Source organism: Falco punctatus (assembly GCF_963210335.1).
Source record: "Falco punctatus genome assembly, chromosome: 12".
Lineage (NCBI taxonomy): Eukaryota > Metazoa > Chordata > Aves > Falconiformes > Falconidae > Falco > Falco punctatus.
This window is the reverse complement of record NC_137592.1, coordinates 1,533,580-1,547,921: the sequence shown is the minus strand read 5'-3', so window position 1 is coordinate 1,547,921 and position 14,342 is coordinate 1,533,580. Positions and strand designations below refer to the sequence as shown.

At 36.8% G+C, this 14,342-nt stretch overlaps 1 protein-coding gene across 4 annotated transcripts in view; it reads left to right on the top strand.

Moving 5' to 3' along the window:
• RALGAPA2 (Ral GTPase activating protein catalytic subunit alpha 2) overlaps nt 1–14,342 on the top strand; it is a 142,415-nt gene that overhangs the window by 23,504 nt on the left and 104,569 nt on the right. For all 4 annotated transcript variants that reach the window (XM_080407772.1, XM_080407769.1, XM_080407770.1 and 1 more), the window contains exons 4-10: nt 3,399–3,456; nt 6,485–6,528; nt 7,444–7,618; nt 8,189–8,304; nt 10,565–10,703; nt 11,982–12,181; nt 13,806–14,036. In XM_080407772.1, the coding sequence (XP_080263898.1) occupies nt 3,399–3,456; nt 6,485–6,528; nt 7,444–7,618; nt 8,189–8,304; nt 10,565–10,703; nt 11,982–12,181; nt 13,806–14,036 (963 nt within the window). The remainder of the gene's footprint in view (nt 1–3,398; nt 3,457–6,484; nt 6,529–7,443; nt 7,619–8,188; nt 8,305–10,564; nt 10,704–11,981; nt 12,182–13,805; nt 14,037–14,342) is intronic.

The window sequence follows — 14,342 nt, the reverse complement described above, 5'->3', positions numbered from 1 at the left end:
CAGTCACCTGACCAGGGTGTTTGATTCTGCTTCTTTATAAGAGAAAACCAACTGTGTTCTTTCCTTCCTCAACCCTCCCAGCTTCGTACAATTTCAGAGTTTAAGTTTGTTTTTCCTTCTGGTGGTTGCACTCTGTAAAAGCATTTGTTTTCCAGGTTTTCTCTGGGCATAACCTAGAGTTCATTAATGCTTGGATGCAAAAGTTGTTATAAGTTCCTTTTCAAAATGGGTCTTTTATGTAGTTTTGCCACCTTATCAGCTTGTACTTTATCATAGCTCACTCTCTGGTAGTCAACTTCGTGTTTAAGTTTAGGTGGAATTGTGTAACATTGAAGATGATGCCTTTACTGCATGCCATTTTACCACTGGCCTTTCCCAAAGAATGGTTAACGTGCTTCACATCTTGCAGAGAGGGTGTAGTAAAACCCAGCTTCCTTCATTGCGCTGTTGTGTTTTAAACAACTAAAAAGTGGTGGTTATTTATTTTGATCCGGAATCAGTTGGGATGTGTGAACTGTGCAATTAGTCCAAGAACATTGCTGAAGCTCTTGGGAAATAGTTATTGTTCCTTTTGGCAACTAAGGAAGATGTCTTTGTATCTCGTTGGATTGCTTTCAGAAACATTCATTCATAATACGTGAGTATGGCATGCCTGGTGTTTAAGTATGCATCAGACATTTAGTGAAGTAGAGGTATATTTTTTTCTAAATGTAATTTTTGTTTTACAATAAAGAATTTGACTGTAACATCTGAAATACACCAAGATGTGCATTTTCACTAGTGGTATTACCAGATCTTAAAAAACATCTAATAAAACATCCTGCTGCAGAAGTGGTACTTGATGATTGGCTTTTTTTTGACATTTGATGCAATTAGTTCTCAAGAGTTAGTGTTTTGAAATAAATGAGAGTTTATATCCAAAGACAAGCTGAAGGTATCTTTTTAGTGTGGCCTGTAAAAGGAAGTTGGTTTTACTTTAACAATCTACTATAATTCTTACAATAACTTAAACAATGGAAATGAAATACATGTGTTTTTGTCTGGTTTTCCATAACAAATGTGAAGATGTTTGAAGGTTCCTCCCTGCAGTGTATTCTGTTACTTGAATCCAGATGGTTTTTTTGTTGCCAGTTTGTCTTAGGGTTGTGTTTAATGGAGCCTTTTCTTGAGGGCTTTGGGCATGTGGTGTGTGATGGGTCTAATGCGTGCCTGCATACAGACCAAACTCTGCATGCAGAGTGCCACTGCTCTTGCAGTCACTTGAGGTATTTATAATTTAGGTTAGAAGCTCCTTTCTGCCCTGTGCCAAGTTAAGTAAAGATCAGTGTCAGAAATACTCTTGTGAAGTGGTGGGCTGCTAGTACTTTAATATTTAGATGGATAATGATAATTCTTTGTCTGTGGATCCTGCAATCTGATTGGCAGAAACGTGGTCTCTAACTAACAGGTAAAGCCCAAATGTGAATCATGGCCTCATTTTTAGCCAGTTGGATCCTTCATCCCAACCGCGTTTCTCCTGCCCATGGACGGGGAGCCAGACCTCTGGTCACCAGCTGCCTGCTCCTTTGGTCCCTGCTGCCACAGTGTCCTGGGGAGGGAGCTGTGGGAGTAATGCTGAAACAAAATACAAGAACATAGAGGGGATGTGCCCAATTTATATTTATATTCTAAGTAAACTTTTAGAAATGCCAAATACTATTTGGGGGGCCTGTGCTATGGTAAAGATGTGAAGGAAGGCCAGTCTGTCTGTGTGACCTGAGGTCTAGTTCCCTAAGTCTATGAACTTTTCATGACTTCCATCTTCTGCCATGGAGAAAGGAATGTTCCATTTTCAAAAAGACTCTATTCTGAGTGTTGTATATAATTTCTGAAGCACTTTGTTGTCAAAAATAAAAAAAAGTCTTACTTCATCTCTCAAGCATACTGTTTTTAACAGCAGTAATGATTCATGTGTTGGCCGACTCTGAAGGATAGCCTAAAATGCCATTTCTTGCTTTCCTGGCTGTGATGCTTTATTTCCTCTTGAGAATTTTTACATGCAAAAGACCAACAAATGGGTCACCGTTGCTGATTATGACTCATCATTCATTTTGCATCCTGCATGTAGTATTTATGAAAACTTAATGGTGCTTTGTTGTGTAGAAGTTTGTTCCGGTGATTTTGTTTGATAATTACAAGGAACTCTGACTGCTAGTCATTTATAACGTTGTTTAATTAAATTTTATTTCCAAAAGTAGATGTTGAAAACTAGTTTCCCATTTAAATGTATCTTCTTAATTTCATATTTCAATGGCTGAAAAGTTGTAAGATCCAGACATTTTTCTGTGAGATCTACATGGAAGTGTATTTGTTCTCTCACTTAAAAATTCAAGAGGCTGAGCAGCAAGTTAGCTATCCTGTACTACCAATACACTTACTTGCTGAGCCCTAGTCTATACTGATGATAGTTTAAAAAGGAGAAGAAAGTGTGTCTAGGTGCCTGTTAACTTAAAGTCCTTTTAAAAGCCATATTTACCCAAGTAAGAGCCCCAAATAGTTCTGACTTACCCAGATTATTTAATAGTGTTACCATGCAATAAACTGACAAAGAGCAACATTTGGTAGCTCCAACTCTTTTTTGCAACTAAGATTATAAGGCTCTGTTCAGCAAAGCACTTAACACATGCTTAAATTGCTTTGCTTTGTTGCCCCTGTAGTGTAACGAAACCAAGGTGGAATGGGTTTGACCACAACCTCTTTCTTTGTTTGATCTGCCTCTGTTAGGGACGGTCCAAAACTACAGAGGCAGGCCACTACATATTATTCCACATAAGTGCTTTATTAACTGCATGTGCTGTGAATTAAATTAGTCTAGCTTTGTGTAATTTGGCTCGGTTTCACTTACCAGCTGAAAACACAGGTAAATCATCTCACGGTAAAAATAACTGCACCGCTGTTCATCTCTGCCATAGCTGGGAGATCAGACCCCATTAGCTGCTGAAAAGACAGACCTAAGCCACAGGAGCTCAAAATCTGGACTGTATCAATCTAGCAGTAGTCATTACCAGACACTTCAGAAAAATGTAACCCAAAGTGAGCTGCTAAAAGAAATCTGTAACTTCTTCATTAGAAATCAGTTTATATTCTGGAATACTAGGGTTTTGCAAGGCAGTGGGAAGGTGAAGGCGGTTCATGACAGCATCATGGTATTTATTCAGGACCATTCCAAGTATCTTTCTCTGTAACAAGAGAGCAAAGTAAAGGGCAGGAGTCCTTACAATGATACCTATCTATTTTTTATTGTGTTCTCTATGTATATATTACCATTCCATTTATGTCTTGTGTATTAGTTTCTCTGTATCCTCTGAATGAGCCAGTTTATTATGGAAAATTTGACTATTTAGTTTTGTTTCCTGCAGAAAATATTGCAGCTACTGCCCGAGCGGATTTTTTATCGATGGCATTTTCGCAGTATAGGTAAGAAGGAATGGTTTACAAACATTCTAGTACAAATAAAATCAAGGTTCCCTGATTCTGCAAGTCCTGTTAACCACAGAATCACTTAGTACTGACTCCACAAATCCAGTACTTCCAAGGCTTGCAGTAGAAAATTCTCGAAGCATGTGGAAAATCTTTTTACCTGCTGTAACAACTCTGTGTGTTCCTTGTTTTGTGTGGTTTTGGTTGCCTGCTTCATTTTTATTTTGCATGAATGCTCTTTAGATTGTTATATTCTTGTATTTACCCAGGGTCCTCTTCCCTTTTCTTTCATATGCTAGAAGCTTTCAAGATGGTAGGGGTTATTAAACCAACACACCTTTTTCTAGTTAGGTCTCCCTTGGTGTTCACAGACTAATACCAAAAATTAAGATTGAGGAGGGTTGTGGAGTCTGTATGTGACTCTTGCAAATTTGCATTATGATGGTCTTCTGCAAGTGATCATATATGAGATGCCTGTATAAATTCATAGCAGTAAATACTGCTCTTTGCCTAATGGTACTGTGTTGAACTTGACCCTTGCTGCCTCCTGGAAATCTATTCTGTACAACGTAGCTGTGAATAGGTGGCTGTGTGGTAGTTGAGCCAGGCTGTGCTAAAATAAATGCAAACTGTGGGACTGCTGCAGTGAACAGGAACTTAATTTCTTCTCTGATACTCCTGTATTCTCTGTGCAGATTAGTTCATTAATATTTGTGAAACGCTCAGTTGTCAGGCTATTTGTGGGAGGTAAATGAGGAATTTTTGGTTTAGAGCTGGAATAGTGAAGGAAAGCGATTTAAAGATAAAAATACAAACTTTTTAGTAGCTCTTTTTGAACAGTTTTTCTTTTATTCAGTTGTCCATAATTTTACTGGCCTTTATAAGTGGGATTAAGTGGGATTATGAATACACGGTGTTTCTGCAAGTTTGGCACAGCTGTCTTTCACTGATTCTCAGATAGTGGAGGATTTGCCAAGCTTCATGTTAGGGTACAACTTTGGACATGACAGCTATGGATGGCACTCACTTGGTCAAACTGAGAGACTATCCGTTCTCCCCCCACCCCTGCTCCTGTGGTATTTGCTGTACATATTCTGGCTTCTGGAGCAAGGGAAGGAATAGGAGGAGTCTGGCAGAGAGAAGTCTTGAAGTTAGGTAAAGCTCTCCTTTTTTTTTTTTTTTTTTTTTTTTTTTTTTTCTTCCTTTTTTTTTTCCCCCTTCATCCCCTCCCCTTGGTCTCCTGTCGATTCTGTGTGCTTTGTGGGGCAGGTGTTCTGACAAAAAAGGCTTCACAAGCATGGAACTGAAGACTGTATTGCAACACATGCATTAAAAAGAACAAAATGAAGTTGTCAACTTAGTTAAGCACATGCTTGGAGTGCTTGGCTTAAAGCCCTTAATGTTCTGCTATAGCTGCATAAAGATAACATATCTAACAGGCTTGATTCAGTCATTCAAGAAGTTTGGGAATCTAAATAAGAAAAGCAGGATCAGTTTTTCTGAACAACTATTATGTTTTTTAGAAGTATTCCTATAGTTTGTATAGGACTTTCAACTAGATTTTAAAATTGGATTCAAACATTAATGCCATGGGGAAAAAAAGTTTTATTGTCTTTAGTTTGAAGGCAGTTAACTCTTTAATGATTTAAATATTCCCTGTGGTCTGCAGTGCTTGTATAATGAATGTTTTGACCTTGTGGTCATATACTGGAGCCAGAAGACAAAATTTATTATTCTCTTCATTTGGCCAGATAGAATAACGTTTTAGTCAGATGGGCACAGAAATACTGAGAGGTGAAATACATTCATTTGGATAGTCAAAACACCTTGAAATCCCATGAAGTAGTTTAACTGGATAATTTGCTCTGAATTAAACATCTTTAGTTTGTCACTACTTTGAAAATGTGCGTTCTGGATGATACTGAAGTGGTCACAATGTTTTGTAGGGGGTCATACTTTTAAGTAGTACCTTTCCGTTGTTGTTTGATTTGGTTTCCAACATACTTTCATCAGCTGCCATGTTTTTCATCAGAACAATGAATTTGCGGTTGCAGAAGAAATGAATGGAAGTTTAAAGGTCAAGGAAAGGGCTGTTACCACATTTACAGTTAGCACCAACAAAGATAAAAGGAGACATCTGCTTGACCATTTTACTGCCATTTCATCTAGATTAGTCCAGAACAAATTGATATTAGTCAGTTGTTTTATAGCTAATATATTCTTAATATTTATGCTTTTCTTAAATACACATATTTGAATAATTTTTTGGCTGTGTCCAAGAAATGAGCTACTAAATTTGGTGGTGCAATTATTTACAGCTGTACTTTGTGATTTATCTTTTGCTTAATGTTCATGTGCATTAATATGCATTTGCTATATATAGTAATAATTTCCATTTAATATTGTGGAAAAATGGTAAGATCTTGAGAGAAGGATCACATTTAAGGAAGGTACATAATTCACAAACCCAGAAGAAATAACAGCCAAATGCTGTATAATGTTACTTTTCTCAAAATTGGATTAAAAACATTTTTTACCTGAAGCATTTGATGAATAATCTCTCTCTGATTCTGGGGTCAGACATTTGAAGTTAAGGGCAGTTAGCCTGGTATTTCTAAAACCAGAATGGAAATATTTTGCAATTTTAATAGTTATGTTTTATAGACAGGAATGTAGTATAGATTGCTAGCATCTTTTTCTTACCATTGTTCTCGATGTTAGCCTATATGAATGCATTAATCCCACAAGATGGACTTCTTGATTTCTCCAAATCTAGTAGAAGTTGTCCCCAACTGAAACCAAAGCACTTCGCTGTAAAGTTACATTATATTTAACCTTACGATAATTATAAGTCAAATCACTTCAGGTTTTTTCACCCCATTGCTTTCTTCTTAAAAACCAGCGCAGTAGTCACATAGGAAATTGCATTAAACTAACCTTTCCTGTAGTTTTTTTAAATAAACATTCTGGTGGAAAGTAACCATCTTAGTATCTGATATGTGCCTATTTAATTTTTCTGACCTAGGGTCGATTCTGAAGAAACTTTTGCACAGTGGAAATTCTCTCAAGGTATTTCTTTAATGTATTCATATTTATTTTTAAGTCTTATGAAGAAGGTTACTTCACAGTTTTCTAATATCAGTGGTTTTCAGATTGCTAGGCTTTGTAATTTGACTTATTCACCTTTTAATCATAAATTTTACTGTTGTAATCCTAGATTATTTTAGTATTAATCATCTTCAGTTATTCTGCTGTTCCAATGACCTTTGTGAAGTTATCTGGAGAGGTATCAATATATTTTGCTTAATATGTTATTTTTTTCAGATCTCTGTAGCATTAAGTATACAGTATTAAATGTATTGGTTGCTTGTTTGCCAAGGAGTTTTAAATCCATTTTTCTTTTTCTAAATACATTGCAAAAATTAAAATTGTATCTTGTTTTTTTTTAAAAAAAAGTATTAAGTAAACTTGCTGCATATACGCTACTTTTTTTTTGCATGGTGGTTTTGTTGCATCTCAGTTTTCATGAGGATCTGTCTTCTGATCCCAGGGATGTTGAGGACAGTAGCTTGCTCTGATGTCTGTGGGGCCAAGATTTCAGACTTCGCAGGGTACAAAGTATTGGCAGCTCCCTGGTTGTGTGTTACACTTGCTGTTGTACTTCCAGAGCCCCGTTTAAGATTGAATCTTGAGGCTAGCAAAGATGCATTTGGCCCCAGGACCTGGAGGAGTGGAAACAGAAATTTTGTTGGAGTTGTTAATGCTGTCTTCTTGGGAGTGCCACTGTCTTGGGTACAGCTTGCTCCCACCCTTCTCTGCTCATGATTACATTAACAATGTGATTACTCTTGGTATGATGGAAAGACTCACTAGCACATAGCTGGGATGAAAGTACTTGTTCTGCATTTTCTTAACTATTAAACTGTGTTACTATCCTTACAAATTTGTTTTACTATCTTTTTCTACAAAATCATCTCCTTGTAGATAAGATGTGAAGGAATCCGACTGTTTCTTCTCTGGCTTCAAGCGCTTCAGACTAACTGTGCAGAAGAGCAGATATTAATATTTGCATGCCTTGTGCCTGGCTTTCCATCCATTATGTCCTCACGAGGTCCCTGTACACTAGATAACCTCATTAGTCCTCCTAATTCGCCAGATGGTGAGTAGGTGAATACAATTTCCATGTTGGGTGTATTGCTTCCCCCTTCCACTGAGGTAGTTGTGAAGCTATAGAGTTTCTTGAGGGGAAGATGTCACGTGGATAATGCTATTTGTCATTATAATTCAGAGATGTACTGAATTTGTCAAGCTACTGTATTTGTGGCAGCTGTATAGCCTTCTGATCTTGTCAGTCTGAGTTGAGAACAGTTGAGTCTTGTTCTGTGGTTTTCTGTTGGGTTTTTTTTTTGTTTTTAATTGAGGTGCAGCTATAGGAGCATGTTACTGCAAAATAAGTAGTTGTGTACATTTACCGCTTATTGGTTAGTCTGCAGCAGTTGCTGGTGTTAACACTTCCAAAGTGCAGGAAGTCAGTGGTTGGTGCCACCCTTGATTGTACGGGGCAGGACCTGGGGGAAATATGGGAAGCCCAAGTAGTTACTGGACTTCGACTTTCTACAACTTCAGGACACGCTAATGATTATTTTCAAATTATTTTTTTTGTAGAAAATATATTTTATTTAACTTTTTTCAGTTTTCATTTGTTTAAAACATTTTCTTTTTATTTTAGCTAAGATTTTTCCAGAAGAAATAGCTCCACTTTTGCCAGCTGTCTCTGGAGAGAAAATAGCTGAAGACCAAACCTGCTATTTTCTTCAGCTACTGTTAAAATATATGGTAATTCAGGTGCGGAGGATATATGTTTTTAACTACGCATATTTGGAGGAATGTGCTTGTGGTAGAAAATTAAGCCTACACTGTATCTGTATGGAGCTGGTTTTGCCCCTCCCCAGGAAGAAGCTGTCTTCTGCACTTTCTTTTCCTTTTAAAAATAACAATAATAATCCCAAAGGTGTTTCCTTGTGCCATTTTGGGTGAAAATAGGAAGTTTTTCACAATTGTTATAAAAATTAATGAATGTTATCCAAAATTGCAGGATAACTGACTGTTTTATGTGCTTATGGTTGCATTTAGAAAAACGATATGGGATAAAGATGCAGTTTGTTCTGTTTGGACACCTATGTAGCCGAGAAGACATGTAAAGGAACACTGGAGAAAGAGATTAAAAAGGAGAGATAGCTTATGAGATACTTTTTTAAAGGATGCGAGTAACATGTACATCAAAAATTTTAATTAGAAATAGATCAGATTAATCTGTACAGGAAAGAAATTAAGATAATGTATATATTTTGAAAGTACAAATTAAGCCACATTTTAAATGAAAGTGGAAACTATGGACTGAACATTAAAGAAATCAGTATTTAAAGAAAGATAAAAGATAATTAAATATTTTGAGATAGATTTTTTTTTTAAATATGAAAAAGCAAGACCAAAGTGATATTTGGAAGGGGTTTTGTCATCTTGAATAAATGCTTTATTTTGAAAAGTGGCTATATGAAATTATCAGCTTCCTACACGCCGCTCTTTGTTTTACATATCAGTCTCACAACACTTCAGTTAAAAATGTTCACTGTTCTTTTTATACTTTTATTACATGTTTGGGATCTAAAAAAACTTCACTGCACTATAAATCCAATTGCACTGTTGTTCATCAGCATTCATTTATTTGTATTGCTTGGTAGAGGGGAGCACAGCTGGGCAGTAACCTTGCTACAGACAAGAGACAAGATTAAAATAATCTGATGCAAATGCAGAGTGATTGCTCAGAGCCATAAAGTAGAGCAAATGTACATCTTCAAGAAAATTTCTGCCTGCCACTGGGTAGAGTTTGAGTCAGTTTATTTACCTAACAAGTAAAATAATACAAAACCTCAGTAGTCTTGCTTCCAAGCTGTACACATGTATTTTGCAAAAGTAGGACATTGCATGTTCCACAATTTTTAGAGATTTGTGAAAAGATCTATTGTACAGATAAATGTGTTTAAAATAAATAGATCTCATGTGACTGATATAAACAAGTCAGTGTAATAAATTATTATCTTGGATATAGATTCAGTGAACTTATCTGCTATATACAGTTGGACAGGCTTTTTGAAGAGCTTTTACTGGAAAAAAAAATCAAAAAGTTAAGAATCCTGTAGTCTTGTGAAGTTGTTTTAAAAAAGGAAAAAAAAAAACAAAGTGGGCCTGAATTTAAAATGTATGTCAAAAGATAAATACTTTTAGTGCTCACTTGAGTTTCACAAAAAGAGAAGTGATATAAGAGACTAAAACTCAGGTAGGTTTAAGTTATCAGTGGAAAGAGTGCTTCATTGCAGAGACATCTGCTTTTACCCTTCGTATTTGAAGTTGTGTTGGATTTTCTGATACAAATAAAGAAAGCGCCCCCAGCTGGTTATGTGCAGCTTATTCCAAACTGAAGGTGTTTTAATTTGGAAAGAGCAACTCTTTGTCAAAATTTGGTACAGTCTTCCAAGGAATTGTAGCTCAAACCTGTTGGTAAAGAGAAACTTGCAAGTACGTGTATGACTGTTTGGTGTTGATCTATGCAAGAACAGAAGAGTATCTTTAAAAACAAACTTAATGTCAGCCATCTCCTTGTCAGTGGAAAATACTTGTGCCTTGAGTCCAGTTTTGTAAAGGAGTATTGCATATGCATGTGCAACCATATTAAACATGGGCATTGAGTATGTTTCTGATGAAAAATATGTTTGTGATAAAAGTGTAGCGCAGAGTAACAGTGTCTAAATGTACAGGTAGAATCAAATTGGTTGAAAACATTAATATGACGTTTTTTGTTCTTCACTGCATTAGAACAGCAGAAATACCCTTGGCTGCTAATGAGCTTGCTTTCTTTGATGTGCTAAAGCCCTCATGGTAATGTCTTATATTCTTAATGCAGTTTGTAAAGTTTTTTGGGACAATACTATTTTTTTGTATTTCATGTTAAAGTGTAATTATTTATCTCTTGTATTCGATGTGGAATGGTTGTCATCATAACACATTAAGTTAAAGCTTTTTGTTTTTCTCTAACTCCATGACAAAGGCTGCAAGTTTAGAGTGGAAGAATAAGGAGAACCAAGATACTGGTTTTAAGTTTCTCTTCACCTTGTTTAGAAAATATTATCTTCCTCACTTGTTTCCATCTTTTACAAAGCTTACCAACCTCTACAAACCTGTACTTGGTAAGTAGTGAATTTTGACTTTCAATTAAAAAAATAAAAAATGGTGACTGTTCTCAGTAGCATGTCAGTTACCTTGCTGGCATATCGCTACAGTTCTGTCGAATGAAGGGTTTTCCTCCCTTATCTCATGTTTTGGTTTTTTCCTAGCACAACTTTTGATTTTCTGAGATAGTCCAGGAAGCTGCTGCTGCTTATCGCTGTATAAGGGCCAGCCTGATTCTCCTTTCCTAAGGACGGTTCCAGTGCCATAGCATTTATATTGAGTGAGCGAGGACTCTGTAGTTGTGATACATAATGAAGACAGAACATGGTTCCCTGACGGGTTTTTTAAAAGAACAAGCAAGCTGCCCAAGTGTGAGAGAGTTGCTAACTTAGTTACTCTTGTTTTATTTCTTGGTTCCTTGGAAGAGAAAATGAGCATGAAGGAACGAATGAAAGGAAACTGAGATGTACGTCTACAGTTCTAGGATTATCAGAAACACTCACGTTTTTCCTAATTTTCTACTGAATTATGTATTAGAGTCAATAGGAGTGGTGGTGTTAATCCTCTATGTACTACAGCCTCTTCTCCATCATCCTTCCCCTCCCTCCTCTGACTTTTAACTCCTTATAACTTTTAGTGTCTAAAATAACCTCAGTGGCACTGCAGCTGTGTTGTTCACAGCTAGAGCCCAGGCCTTCCATGTTTTTCAGCTGGGCACCAGTGATTTTTCCCTAAATCTAAGCATCTGAATAAATTAATGACCCAGCCTTTCTCCCATCAGCAATCTTCCACTCCTTCCTTGTGTTTTTTCTTTTATTTGAGCTTGTGCAGTACTCTTTGCACCTGAGTTAACTTCTTTCTGATGCATCAAGTATCCTTTTTCTTCTTAATCTTTGCACTGTTGAGTGTTCCAGAGTGTTTCATCTCTTTCTTGCTGTACTTTATTAATAAACTCTGTGAAACTTCCGAAATTAACTTATGTTGTAGTAGGAGTAGTTCTTTGTGTTAGTTTTTGTCCTTCATGCAGCCCTTCTCTTTTGCTTTCCTTTGTTTTGTGTAATACAAATGATAGCTTTCAGGAAGGTTCTGTGCTTTTGTGTTCTTGCTTTTCTTTAGGAGTAATAAAATTATGACAATGTAAGTATTAATATAATGAAAGCAGTTGGTCATTGCATCTGTTATTTCCTATGGAGAAAATGTTGGTGACATGTTCAATATGTTTAACTAGAGCCTGGAAGCAATTACAGTTCTCTAAGATCAAATTTTCTTTATATCTTCTCTTTTTATCTCACCAGATATTCCTGATATAAGACCAAGACCAGTATACATTACTGCAACACGAAACAGTGAAAATGTCTATAGCACAAAAATCCCATATATGGCAGCTCGAGTTGTTTTTATTAAGTGGCTTGTTACCTTCTTTCTTGAAAAGAAATACTTAACTACTGTTCAGAATACAAAAAATGGAGGAGAAATGCTCCCTAAAATTATTCAGGTGTGCTTTATAATTTACCTCGCTCTTTTCATATCCGTGCTACCCTTGCAAATGATCTTAATGCACTCACAACTGAAGCAAGAAAGAAATGCTACCGCTAAGTGAATAAATGTTGTACTTGATTTGGGTTTTTTTCTTTGAAGAGGGGAATCTCCAAGGGAAACCCTTTAGTAATTCACTGCAAGTGTTTTATTTTTTCCCCTCATAGCTGTTTGCCTTACCAGCTTCATCAGTATTGTGTTTAGACTTTCGGAGTTTAATCTGTAAACTGTCATACTTATTTGTGCCATGGACCATTTCCCAGCAGCATCAAAGGCTGCTTTGTTTTGGTCTTTTTTTATAGCAGCTTTTTACAATGAGATATTAGAAAATTGTTTCACTTGGAATTTGCTGGTTGAGACTTCTCTCGGATTACAGACTTCACAAGGAATTTTATAGAAATATATACTTTTTCTTCTAAGAGACTATGCAGTTTCCTGTTAAGAATTTAGGATCAATGTCAACTTTAGATTTTTCTCTTGAATTGTGAGTTAGTGTAAAATCTGGCTTCAGCAGAAAAGCATACATGAACTGCTACAGTAGAACTGTATATTTTCACATCAATTGTTTTTGGAGTTCTTCCCTGTAGAAGTTTGAAGACCTAAACCAGTTAAGTGTCACTTACCTACTGAAAGTGCTTTTGTAATTGATCTTTTCCTTCTCATTGGAAATTCCACCTTTTGTATAACTGCTGTGCTACTCCAACAGACATAGCCTGGAAAAATAATACTTTTTTTCACTGAATTTTATAGCTGACACCACATAAATATTCAAGTTGCATAAAGGTATTGCTGCCCTGAAAATGGAAACTGGTCAAATGTTACCACTTAGCTGAAGCTGTGTGCCAGCTTTTGGCACACATCGACTTCTTAGTGGTTTTGAAGTTCACTGACTGTAGCCTGTGCCTCACTAGCGTTGCTTAATCTTACCAAAAAACTTCATTACGAAAAGCAGTAGAGGTGTTACTGCTGCTCCATTACTGCCCACTTGGTCAAACAGAGGGCAGCCTTATTAATGTAAACATAAAGCAGAACCACATTTGGGCAGTGCTTTGAGTTAGTGTAACTTAGGGTTCTTTTTCTGGTAACTCACAAGCAGTTTTTTAGTCCTCTTCTCCTGGCTGGATCGTTTTATCCTAACATGCTTTGAGATGTTGCAAAATACATCCGGTGCCAGAACAAAACTTGACGAGAGACTTGTCAGGGACAATAATGTGCAAGAGTATGAGCCATGTACAGTGGTATGATCTATCTTTTCCCAAAAATGAGGTGGCCTGGGGATTCTCCACGGTCTGTGCTTTCCTCCACTCCTCTACTCCTGCTGCTGCACCCCTCCCTCTTTTTTGTCTTTATGGAGTGGGAAAGGTCTGTAAAGCATCCTGTTTGTATACTCTGCTTGATGTATGTAGAGCAGAAGACTGCGTTCCTTCATGGACCAAGTAGCATACTGAAAATTCCACCTCCTGACTGCTGGGATTCCAGTGTTGTGTGTGAAAAAGAGCAGTAGTATCTGCGTCTGTGTAAGTGTTCCAGATTTTTGGTGTATGCTCTTTCAGTTATTTAATTAGGCGTTTTCTTCTGTGTAGACTGTTGGTGTTGTAAACCAAGATAAAAACACAGAGCTGGAAACCACTATGTCTTACGCAAGTGAGCAGGAGAGAAGCCATTCAAACAGCAGCACCTTGTCTGACAGAAGGCTCAGCAACTCCAGTGTCTGCAGCATCGAAGAGCAGCATCGGACCGTCTATGAGATGGTGCAGAGAATCCTCTTATCCACTCGAGGATATGTTAACTTTGTTAATGAGGTATTTCGACAAGTAAGTGTGTATGTTTAATTGCTATTGGTGTTGCTTTTTTTTTTTTTTTTTTTTTTTTGTTAAAAGGAAATGTCATGGTTATGAAAGAGAACACTGTGAAGGCTGTTGGTCAGGCAACCAGCCAAACCTGATGCTAATCAAACCAGCACTCTTTTAGTCCTTCCTAGGTCTAGTTTTAACGATAAAATAGGAAATTTTTATGGGAAGTGAAGCTTGTTCCTGATGCCAGACTGCAATGTGTCTTACTTGTTCTTGGTATTACGATGTGATTTAAAGGTGTGTAAAGAGCTGTTAGCTTGCAGATGT